General features: G+C 40.4%; 1 protein-coding gene across 1 annotated transcript; it reads right to left on the reverse strand. All coding sequences in view use genetic code 11, as the record gives it.

Moving 5' to 3' along the window:
• Positions 1–10,465: 10,465 nt before the first annotated feature.
• EGR_03677 (hypothetical protein) lies at positions 10,466–11,714 on the reverse strand (the record flags this gene model as incomplete). Its single annotated transcript, XM_024492926.1, has 3 exons — positions 10,466–10,519; positions 10,736–10,864; positions 11,655–11,714. The coding sequence occupies 3 exons, from the start codon at positions 11,712–11,714 to the stop codon at positions 10,466–10,468; spliced, it is 243 nt and encodes an 80-aa protein (XP_024352583.1).
• Between the last annotated feature and the right edge of the window lie 392 nt (positions 11,715–12,106).

Raw genomic sequence — 12,106 nt, forward strand, 5'->3', positions numbered from 1 at the left:
GTGACTCACATAGATGCATTGACGAATTAAGGAAGGGCAGATATTGTGGAGAGATATGCTACCCCTTTTTTGTGAGATAAAATAGCCCAAATGCTGTGGTTTCTTGCGGGGCGCCCGAAAGGCAATGGCAGCGATGCGGCGGCGCTTCGCTTTTTGACTCCAGCACTGATTGGCGGTGAGACCGAATTAGGCGGCTTGATGTGGCGCGGAGGAAAGCACAATTTTAGGTGGAATAGTTCCCCGTAAAAAATAAGTACATTTTAGATATATTTTTGTTAACATTTACTAAATTTAGCGTGGTTGCTTTATTTGATATCTTTAATAATTAAGCACCACGTCAAGATGCTATAGAGTTGTCAGTACAAGCGGTGTCTGTTCAATTTTTTTAAAAAAAGAGGGCCTTATTTACCACCTACACAGTGATTTATTTTAGGCATTTTAAATAATGAATGTTGTTTCTGCATTGAGAAGGATAAAAGAAGTTTTCCAAAAAACCATTCTGCACGGTAACTAGCATCTTTTTGCCACCATCAAATGCAAAGACCTACTGTCTTTATAAGGAATAAAAAAATGAAGAAGCCTTAAAAACTCACTTAATTAATCCGCTAAATCACTTTAACACTCTCTTTTTCGGCCTCTTTTCTCCAAGCAAACTTTTTACCCCAAATTTTGCTCAAAATAACTGCGTAAGCGGTTGGAAAAGTTATTTAGGAGGATCGTGCTGTATTGTTTATGAGCCAACGGTGGGCAAAACGCCCACCAAATGGATTGGCTTGTTTACTTACCTGCTTGATTGCCTTTTTTCTAGTCATACATTATTCGCTTGCAAGTAGCCATACCCTGGGTGCAACAAAATCCTGTGATCAAAGTGATCGGTAATGGTCCATTAAAACAAGTATTAAAGTAGATTTGTTAGTTGTACGAAGAAGAAACTACATTGCGAGAGAATTTTTGTGGAGTAAATCAGTCTATGAACAGTTAGCGTGGTTCCATAAATGAATTGGAAGACTTATAAGCCGAAACAGTAGCGTTGTTGCAACAAATGAGTGTCAAAAGACGGGCACTACTTGTTGTGCTAACCATAGCCTAACTTTTGTAGGACAGTTAAGCTTCGACTTCCACATCATGAAAAAACGGCTGAATGAATGACTTGTCACCTTCAAACAAACAAGGCTAAATTTGCCGGTAAATTTCGGTAGGCCTCATTCGTCAAGTCGTGTTGCGCGTAACTAAGTAAAAAAAAAAGAAAGCTTCTTATAAATAATTTTACTCGATGAAATAAACATTAGTACAATTGGTCAAAATGGCTCAACAGAAAGCAAAAACTCCTTCCTTTCTAACCCAATTCCATATGCCACCTGTCTATGCCGCACATGATGATCCAATGTCAAGAAAAGGTGATACCAATTGTTAAGATGAATATCACCAAAGGATTGAAGCGATGGAAACGGGCTAGTATCTCTCTTCCTCCCACTGATGAAGAAAGTGTTGTCATCTAGAGAAGCAGTGGGCTGTTTCTCAATGCTTGCAGGCACTCGATCTAAAAGTGAGAAGCGTTTGCAACTTCGGAACCGATTTAAGCAAGATTCGTGCGGCCGACGACTTCAACCTAGATGCATTAGTTTCAATCTGCGGGTCGCCTTTCTGCCTACAAGGCTCTACTTTGAAATCTGGGATGTATTTTCGACCACATGATATAACATTGGCTTTCAGGCTTCTACCTGGAATGGAATTTGCATACCTAAACGAACGTAGGCGTTAACGAATCGCCTGGTTTTCCTTTGGAGTCATTAAGAGGAGGAGAGGTCTTGCGGGCGATTTTACTTTGTGCAACAGTTGCTACCCAACCCTCTCCCAAGCGCCACCAACTTTCAAACCCCAGCCATTCATAAAGGTCGCCTTGTGTAAATCGACTATCTAAGGGCACTTGTAGCATGATAGCTAGCCATAGTGACAAAATTGCACCCGATTTTCATCCTTTTATCATTTTAAGATGACACTTTTACAGGAGGGTGTGACCCCATGCGATACAACTTATAGGCCTGAGGAAGGCCACTGAGATTCTTAAAATGGTGGCCGTCTCAAACGCCTTATTGGCCGACGGACATGTCAGTCAATGCACCCACGGCTGTCGTCATGACTCCTGTCCAACAGTCTACTTGTTAAACTAAACACAGAATATAAATGACATTCCAGACTAAATCACATGATAGAGAAGGATGGATGAGTCGTTGATACCCTGGTAGCAATTACATCAAGAACTAATAGGTGGGTTTAAAACATTTGTATATTTTTTCCTCCTTTTCTCATAGCTTTATCAAAGCAGTTTGTTTATGCTAAATAAAATGTATTTACATCATTTTATTAAAAATACCAAATATTTCTTATTTCACTAAATCAGACATTATTTTATAGCCAAAAGAGTGGGGGAGTGTTTCTACTAAACTTTCAGTGGCTCCTTTAGACCTACATCCTAGCAAAATTAAGACGCGGGTTCGTTTGACTCATCAGGGTATCCTGCGGACATAACGCATAACGTTCTTTGACCTAGCCGTCTACCGAATACCATATGTTCCTTTAATATATCCTCCAAGTTATGCTGGTCAGATTAGGCAAGTGTAAAACCGCCCAAACCAAGAGCCTCCTACACCCGTTTTAGTGTCTGTAGAGTTGAGTTTCCCGTTCCCGAAGGGATGTAAGGGAGTCTCTCATCGTTAATTAAAAAGAATACATGTCACATATTTGTGACTCTGGTGACGAGGGCAATCAATTTGATTTACTACCTGTGACCCCACTAATATACATTGGTACACAACAGTAAACATCTTAGCAGTTACTCACATAGTAATAGAGAAAAAATGAATGCTAATCCGTTAGTACAGGCGATTTCTTGAACCAGTCGGCGGGTTTTGAATTGTCTCTAGGGTTCTTGAAAACTTCAACTGATGGCCAAAGACAACAGATTTTCATGGTTACTCATGAAGTAATACGATTAACTCAAACAGTTTTATTCTTAAAACGCCCAAGTGCTGCGTTGACTCGATCAACTAACCTTTCAATAATTTATTAGTAGCATAACAGCCCCCTAACTAAAATTTTTCAGTCGCTAAGGCCTGAGAGAAAAACCTGACATGTTTATTCTAAGAAAAGGTCAACATTGTTGCGATGGCATGAGAAATAGAACTTTAACAGGTGGACTGACTGATGGAACTACTAACATCCCCTCGCGCGGTTAATAGGGCGGCAGATAGACAGACAGACAGGAAAACGGACAGAAAATCGAGGTAGCGAAAAAAGACTATGGATGAGGAGGTAGACACAACCATGTAATCGTGGTCACACACGCTCTCCAAGCCGTATTATATCTCCAACACCAATTTGTTGCCAAAGTTGAAAGGGGAGATGAGGCGAGCGAGGCAGAAGGGTAATTAATCAGGCAATAGAATGCATTCGCCATGCACCTGGAATGCATTCATTTAACCTCTCAATTTTTAGCTTCATTGATAAGAATTTTCAAGCGTCTTTTTTGCTTTTTCCAAAGAAAATAGATCACATTCGACAAGGCAAGAAGCCATGTCTATCAGGCCTTCTTTTGGAGGCCTTTGAATCCCCCCGATGACACCAAAATTCTAGTACATTAATGTCATCTTTTTTGACAGAAAATACGCCATTTGTCTTGTCACCCTGCAGAAGAAATAACCGTTCAATTTTTTTCCTACGGCACTCTCAAGAAAATATCAATTGATGCAGAGCATATTTTCCATTGTCATTTTGTAGGGCGGGGGTAGAGAATAAAGGAGATTGTGCAGTAAGGAGGTGCCCATGTAATTGCCTCTATAGATGTCAAAAGCTTTAAGTTAGTGTCACGTTTTCGGATATAAGTCCGTATGGTCTGAAAAAAAAAAATGGACCTTAATTGCGAGTTCCAAGGAAAAAAAAATATTTTACAATTTTCAAATAAGCCAAGAGAGTTGATGACTCTTAAAGAAGACTGTTGTAAGTCCTCTTCGTTTGTTTATTTTTCACTGTCAAATTACAGTCCTTTGTTGATGAAGTCTCCAAAGAGTACGGGTGTGCCTATCTGATTATCTGACAGATCGCACCCAAAGCAATTAAATATCAGCGGAGTTAGTTATTTTTAACTGACAACGTCTGAAGATCACGTAGATAAAACACGCTATAAGTCACGAGACTCGCTTCTGAAGGAACGATGTAAAGCTTAATTTCACGTGATGGGGGTGGAGGGCATGAGATAGTGGATGGGGGGGGATGCGTTGGACACGCTGCTACCTAAAACAACTCCTGGACAATAGACTACCTTGGGCCGGTCGGGCCTAAAGCTCTGTTGGTTAGATAGAACTAGATCCAGTTTTATGTGAGAAGAGCGATTTTGATTTAAGTACTAGATTCCATTGAACTAGAGTTGCGGATCTAATAAATCAGCGCGAGGATACTACTTGCATAACATGAGAGGACCGAATCAGTTAAGGGAATTGCGGTAAGATTAACTTAGAAAGGTAGAATGAAATGAGCACCAACTGAGGACAGTTCAGAGTCCTAAGGTATCTTTATATTAAAAATTTTTATAGGACCCAATCACATCTTAAATGCAGTCATTTTTTACGTATGCGTTCATGTTGAAGGATCTGCTCAAGTGCTCATTCAGCCGAGAACTCTTTCCCTCCATACACGCTACAAGAAGGAGATTGGTTTAAACCAAGTGCTTCCATCATTTTTTAAAAAAGTTTGCATTATAAAGTTAGCTACCTAAATCTACTCATGGTGAATAAGGCTTTTTGAGGAGAAATTGCCCTTTAAACTTCATGCTTTCCTTCAGATATGTCATCTTATTGGTCCTCGACCACTGAAACTCCTTCCTTCCTCAGTATTTATTTTTTAAAGGCTAAAAACTACAGAAGGTGAGATAAAATCCGCACGTGCAGGTAAAACATTAGGCATAAAGGTTGTGGGTTGATAACAATTAGGAAAGCAAGTCATGATGGCTCAATAGTATAAGGTTTCCAACTTCGTTTTGAAAATGTATTTTAACCCTTTACCCGATTAAATGAAGATAAGAATAATCTGAAAGAGATTTTTACTTGTAAATCAACTGACTAATAAGGAGATGCTCCGCTTAATCAAGCAACATCAACTACTTTCAAAGTACATAACAGTAGTAGCCCACCTAATACCACTTTAAAAGGCAATTCCAATTTTACTTTCATTGGAAATATCACTATACACGCATAAGCATTTATGCCGTGACCATGACAGGGCATGCCATCAGTCAAAAACAACTGTACCAAAAAACATGTCAAGAGGCGGAGGCGAGCTGACTAAGGGGCCCGAAAATGAGTGATGACTTCGGTCAACAGCAGAAAGCGTTAATGATCACACCCTATAACCTGAATTGGAGCTCTGGTAGTAGATGAACAATAAACAAAGTTTTGGAATAAGAAGTACCCACGAATATTTATAAGCTGTAGTGATGGTAAACATCTGCATTTTTATTAAATCCTTATTAAAGGGCTGTGTGATGCATCCTCTATTTTACACTGTTCAAACTTAACCACATAAGGGCGTCTAAATCGTTACATTTTGCTTCATCTTTACACGTTTTCGTTTCTTCTTTACTGACACTGCATTTTAATTACTACATCATTTTTCCTTCCCTAGCTAGGTTCACATCACGTCTGTGTGCAAAATACATCAATGCCTGCCAGTTGACTTGATGGACTGAATTAGCACCTCAACATTTGCATAAAAAATGGAGTTTTTCTCTCGTTTTTCATCATTCTACTTCTCTCCCTTCTCCTCGAAGGTTCATCAAACCACCTGAAGAGTGAAGTTGATGGCGATATTGTTGCAACAGTCGTCAAGGTGGATCAGAAGAGATAGAGATGGTCGTACTCTCTTATTTTAAGCGCTGTGCCACTCATATCTTCTGATTTAGAATCACCGTCACAAATATGTGACATGTGTTTCATGTTGGACTACAATAATTGTGGCTGCACAAAATCAGGTAGCAAACGGTTTGGTTGAGTTCTTAAAAGATGATTTAGGTGGCAAAAGCAACCAATGAGGACTGGTTTCTTGTAGGAGCAAAGAGACGTCACATCTGGTGTGCAGTAATCAAATCTCCTCCAAGACTGACTACAGCCTGTGGGAAAAGTATCAAATTAGTCTTGGTTAGTCATTTTGAGTGTGGGACGGGGAGTTAAAAAGAGCCTTACTAAAATCTTTTGACTTCTGATTTTGCTAACTATCCCCCCTTTCCTTCTCTCATTTTATTTTTCTTGCTTGCTTTTCGCTAAGCTGTTCAAATAGCTGTTGACCGGTCAGTTTGGCTTACCACCTAACACTTGCTACTTGCATTGCTGTTGTTCCATGCGGTCTGTTTAATCTGCGCATCTGGCTGCTAAGTTTTCTGTTCTCCCCTGTATCGCACCACTGATGCGCGATGTGTAATTCACTCGAACTTCGACTCACAACAGACGAGATCCGGTTTCCTACCTGAGTTACTATGGCGCACCGATTTTGTGTTCACTTCTCGCAGGTGAGGATTTAAGTCAGTAAGGAAATGTCGCTGGCCCAAATTACAGGATAGGACCTGATGCCTACAAAAGAAGACAATAATAAAGGCGAAACTCGGGGGTTAAAAGCACCCCAGATTGATTTCGACCTCCCTCGGTAGTGATTAAACGTAAAGACGTTAGAGATAGCACATATGCATCGACAAAGCTGTTCACTCAAAACCCTAGCAAGTAGATGTAGGTGATAGATAGGTAGATTAAGCGATAGAAATTTCACCAGATTAGAATATTTTTTGTTTAATCATCCGCGGTCCCTTGTCCTAAAGGAGATATTTGCCATCAGAGCCTGTCGGGGAATCAAGAACGATGCTTTTCCTATACAACAAAGGACCATTCAAGTAGCACCGAACTTTTACATAGTGAGGTTGAAATTCAGTCCACTTACACTTACAAAGCCGTCAAAATAAGGAGCTTCTTATTTCAAATATAGCCATGTCTTTGGGGTTAAACATCCGAGGAGAGTTCTTGCTATCCCTTTAGTGAGGGTGAAGTGCCCTAGAGGTTGGTTCCAGTCATCGGAAGTCAAGGTGTCTCGCTGCTTCAGTGCAGTATTTACGAGCTAGCCACCAATGTGCACCACCACAATAAGAAGGTCTTATCGTTGATTTCTATCAAAGTCGTTAAAAGGCGGTATGAACAAAGACCACTTGATAAGAAGCACTTTGAAGGTCGCAATGAAGTAACAACAATCAAATAGACAGGTTTCGACCTATAAGTCGATTTTAAATGAGCAAATCTTTACTCTATTGCTTTAAATATGCAACCTTACAAAACAGAGTCTAGACCATGAAACCGCAGAAATACCTGTCCGGTACAAGGTCATGTGACGAAAGTACTTCGTGCGGTTTACGGTAAATATCACTGCAACGACTGGCTACGACTTCTACAGACTTGTAAAACGCGTGCAGGGACAAATGTCAGCCCATCAGTCTGGGTTCTGATTTCAGAAGCTTCAAAACCTGCCAAACTTACTCTTAACTTCTTTCATGTGAGCTGCAAAAATGTTGTACGCTGACTGAATCATGAGGGATTGGGCTTTTGGCTTCCTAATCTCTCTTAAGCAAATGAGGCTCTAATTTAGTCGTTTCGAATGAGCCACTCACCATTCTGTCCCACAAACAAAACCACGTACCGCTACATGTGCATCCCATATGTACAGAACTTCCGAGAAGATTGACAGACGAACAAAACGCCGAATGGGAATTGACTACAAATTCATAGATGAATTGATGCGAAATTTCCTACCTTTTTGCAGAAAAAGTAACTATGCACGTAAATACAATAGTTGGATTGTAGTGATTTCATTACCTGGGTATTAATGTTTGCAATGAAAGCTGATGGTTTTGTCAAAAGTAAAAAATGGTTGAAGATTCATTCCCGTTTCCTATTTTTGGGCCTCTTCATATTCTTGGTGATATTTAAATATAATGCCACATTTTCAATCAAAACTTTGCTGTTTCCCCACTCATTTTAGCCATTTGAAACGAGTGGACTACATAAGGAATTTACAGCGCTGGAAAATACGAGAGAATCAAAGCCAGAAACCAATTTGACGAAGTGGAAATAAAAAACTCCGCGTGACTGAGACGAAATGAAAGTAGGCGCGCAAGTAGCTACTACTCCTAGGAATACAGCAAAACAAGGGTCAAGAGCTCAGACACTGGGAAAACCACCAAATCCAATGCAGTTAAAGTGATTGCCAGGGTTTTTTGTAGCCATGCTGCTGTCTCCTTTCAAAGTTTTTATTTGCTGTGGTTCGTCCGAAGCTGTCTTTAGGAGGGTCAGAAGTAGGTAAATTATGCACAAGTTGAACAATATGTTTTCGTTGGGCTTAAATACCATTAAAGTCTTGAAAATGACACATGTAATTGCCCACATTCTTGAAAACATCCTCTCTCGATGGTCTAAAATAATTTCCTTGATAGAGCAGGACTTCTATTCATTCTAGACTATTCAAACGCGAATCTAGAAGAGCTACTCTGCCTTACTTCGGGTTATGGAGTGCACTAGAAGGTTGTGCGTATACCACTCCAATTCAGTAAACTTGAACAGTTGAATTTGGGATGTCGAAGTATCGAAAAAAATACTCGACAACCGATGTTTTTCTGTCATACTTTGACCTTCTGAGAGCAAACGTCCCAGTAATCCAGGTGGTAAGACACGTCCCTGGTCAGGAGGAGTAAAGAACCAAGAAAAATTAAGGCATGATATTTATGCTGGGATTCCTTAAAATAAATGCCATTGGCAGTCACCATAAGTCATCGGTTGAGGCGCCCATTCCCAAAAGCCACTCAACAGTGACACAACTTCGCTATAGGCGGAATTAGTTGAGCAAGATGAGACAATCACCACCAATGTGAGAACTTTTACTATCGTCTTTGCGATGTTACAACAAGTCTCCACTGGTTGATAAAATACCCACAGAATACCTTGGAGCGAAGGTACAATAAAGTGCATCAGTTTGTTTAAAGATCAGGTCTAATGGGCTTCAAACCAACGATAGGGCACAAAACTAGCTTTTGCGAGGTACAAGATGAGAGTCACCAAGAAGATGGGAGGAGTCAAAAGTCTGGTAAATGGCTTATGATACCTCGCACAGAATTGTGGGCGGATCTGATGTCCGCACCAGATTTGGGACGTTTAGGCTAATTAGGTGGAACATAGGATTCTGTACCATCTGTATTAAAAAACGGAAGAGTGTGTGGCCACATTTTAGGTCAGATAATTTTGCGTAATGCAACTAAAATAGACAGATGAAATCAGCAGCAAACACAAGAGACCTTAAAGCTCCTTCATTAGCTGTTTGTGGAGATCAGGCTTTTGAAACATGTGTCAGGTTGCTGTATAACTGACACCCGGCATTTCAAAATCGACAGATTAGACGAAGATGCTTCAAGTGGCATACTTTACAGTTGCTTTACCATTTTGTAGCATTTAGATCTGCCGTCTGGTTGTTGATTTTATTACACCTTTTAATTCTGCTTTTTGTTGGTAATCTGGCCTTATTGAGCTGTTGTTGCTGTTGATGTCGAAGGTATTTATTAGTTCGATTGTTCCAGCACCCTTTGCATTGTTCCAGTATGAGCTTTGCTGTGGACTCCGGAAAAATACTTTGGCAGTAAACCAATCGACAAGCTGAATGTCCAATTGGTCGCGGACAATGTAACCAACTACTTCAGCCCAAATTTCATGGTAAAGGCTGTTCTGTTTAGCTGCTTCAAAGTTCCCGCGATGTCGGTGGAAGTTCCTTCAGGTTTTACAAAAAACTACATACTCTAGAAATAAAACCGTTTGCACCTCCAAATTTTAGGCCTCCACGGGTTGTGCACTGAATCTCGGAACCAAGAAATATTGGGAGTTCATGGTGTTCACTGCTTGGTAGCATCACAAAATGAGAGATGAATTAGGTAAAAAAGAATTCGGTGTGACAAAGAGGAAATTGAATTAGGTGAACAAAAAGCCACCCAATAATAGTAATAGAGCAAAAAAGGGTAAAGTAAGCAGAAATCTTGACAACTACCACAGATATGTGACTCTGAGTGATGTGCCAAATCGCTATGATATGTACCAGCTTAAAACGGAAGGGCTAAGGAGTCAATGACACATCTTCCAACTGGATTGCAAGAGTGAAGAGCTTCCGTGTTGTGTTAATTGCGTAGTGAAACAAATGTCTATCCACTACTATCCCACTGAAGTGATCCTATTTGCCCACTTAGTACAACGAGAGACGCAGCGGATAAGTGGAAGCTAAATTTTAAGGGCAAATCAAAAGTTCACGAGTACACCTCTTTGGTGGTTAGGCTGTCAAGCCCTCCAAATGCCACATGCACTACACGAAACGTTTAAATCCGCATTCCTTTTAACAGTTGGCATCATAATTCTCCCTCCCTCACCCACTCGACCTCCATGCACCAACCGTTGCCCACCTACAGGCATGTTGGAGGTATCACTGTCTACTTGGTAGATGTAACGGACACGTTGAGTTGCTAAGACCTCTGTATAATATTAATTTAGGTATAAAGTCTCTTTAAATACACAGGCCCTTCAATTTTCACAGGTTGCACCTCCGTTAGACGAGATAACTCTTTGTCTATGATTTTGACCTCTCAGCCCTTTGCACGGGAATAACAAATCGTACCCACTGCCTTCTGAGAAGACTCTATAAGCCATATTATGACGAGTTCAGAGCCTCTTAAACCCAAAGGTTGCCAAATGCCTTGCGAAACTTCATCTGCCAGGTAGACGTTAAGGCTGTCGAGGCTTCCGATGCTCTACAAAGAGGGAATTTTAGCTGCCAATCAATCTTTGCAGATACGAATGTCATAAAAAGTGAAGTGATTCAAAAAACTTGCATAATGTACAGATTGGCAACGTCGACTATTCATCAACATCTTGGCTTCTCTTCCCTCTTGAGAGCTGTCAGATTATCTATTTGATTCTTTTACCAAAATTCTCCTAACAACACTGGGGAATTTAGACCCTCAAAATAAAAAAAACCTAGCTTCGTTGCACTTCTAGAAATTGGCTAGGGCCCTAGAGTTAAATAGATGCTAAAAATTGAAATGGTTTTACATAGCGCCTTTGTGGGCAATCTCCTCAGGGTCAATCATCCACATCAGATGTGATCTCAGCCAAATCACACCAGGACTAACGCCATGGGGCAGCGCAAAAGTTACCACCCTACAAGAAAAGTGGCCTTAGATAGCTTGGGTTTTCTTTTTGAGACAAACCAAAACTTTTAACATGACAACGTCTCGATGATGCTGATACTTTTAGCCATGGGTATCAAGGGTATCTCACTTCGTCTAGCTGGTACGCATGTCCTGAACTAATCCAGACATCATTAATCAAGACGGCAGGCAAAATTTTCTGTTCGTGCCTGAAATAGCCTGCAATAATGATAGAGCACAAGTCATATACACAGTAAACGTCAAGCCTAGTTTCTATGCTGGTACCTGATTAAAAAATATGTTTTGGGGCCAACTCCGATAGTGGTTATCCATTCCTCATTGCCATTTTGATCATTCCTATGAACAGTCATCTAGCATGTGGAACGTCTACCTGACCCTCGGTAGTCCATACCTGACCCGTTGCCAAAGTTACAAGAGATAAGTCCCCCATCGGGAACGATGAAAACGTTGAGTAAAAGCGTAACAAGGGAATGCGACTTTCACAGGTTAAAATTTGCCCTAACTCACTTATGCTCGCTTTTTTGCATTAAAGCGCTGTCCGTACCAAAGGAAGGGAAGATGGATAATGAAGGAGTACTTACAGCTATTGTTAGTGAAAATGACAGATTTATTGCGACCAAACAAGGTGAAATTAATCACTTGTCAAATTTTGGGGTAAATAGAATAGACGATTGGTAAGGTAAGGAGAGTGTTTTTGCTTTGCACTTTGCTGTACTTGTCCAAAATGTTGAATAATCAAACAAATTAGCGTAAATTTTGGCGAAGACTTATGAAATAGGCTGGTGTATATCTTAAGTGATTGGTGTAGTCCTCCTGGAGCCG

Source organism: Echinococcus granulosus (genome assembly GCF_000524195.1).
Source record: "Echinococcus granulosus chromosome Unknown EG_S00020, whole genome shotgun sequence".
Taxonomy (NCBI): domain Eukaryota; kingdom Metazoa; phylum Platyhelminthes; class Cestoda; order Cyclophyllidea; family Taeniidae; genus Echinococcus; species Echinococcus granulosus.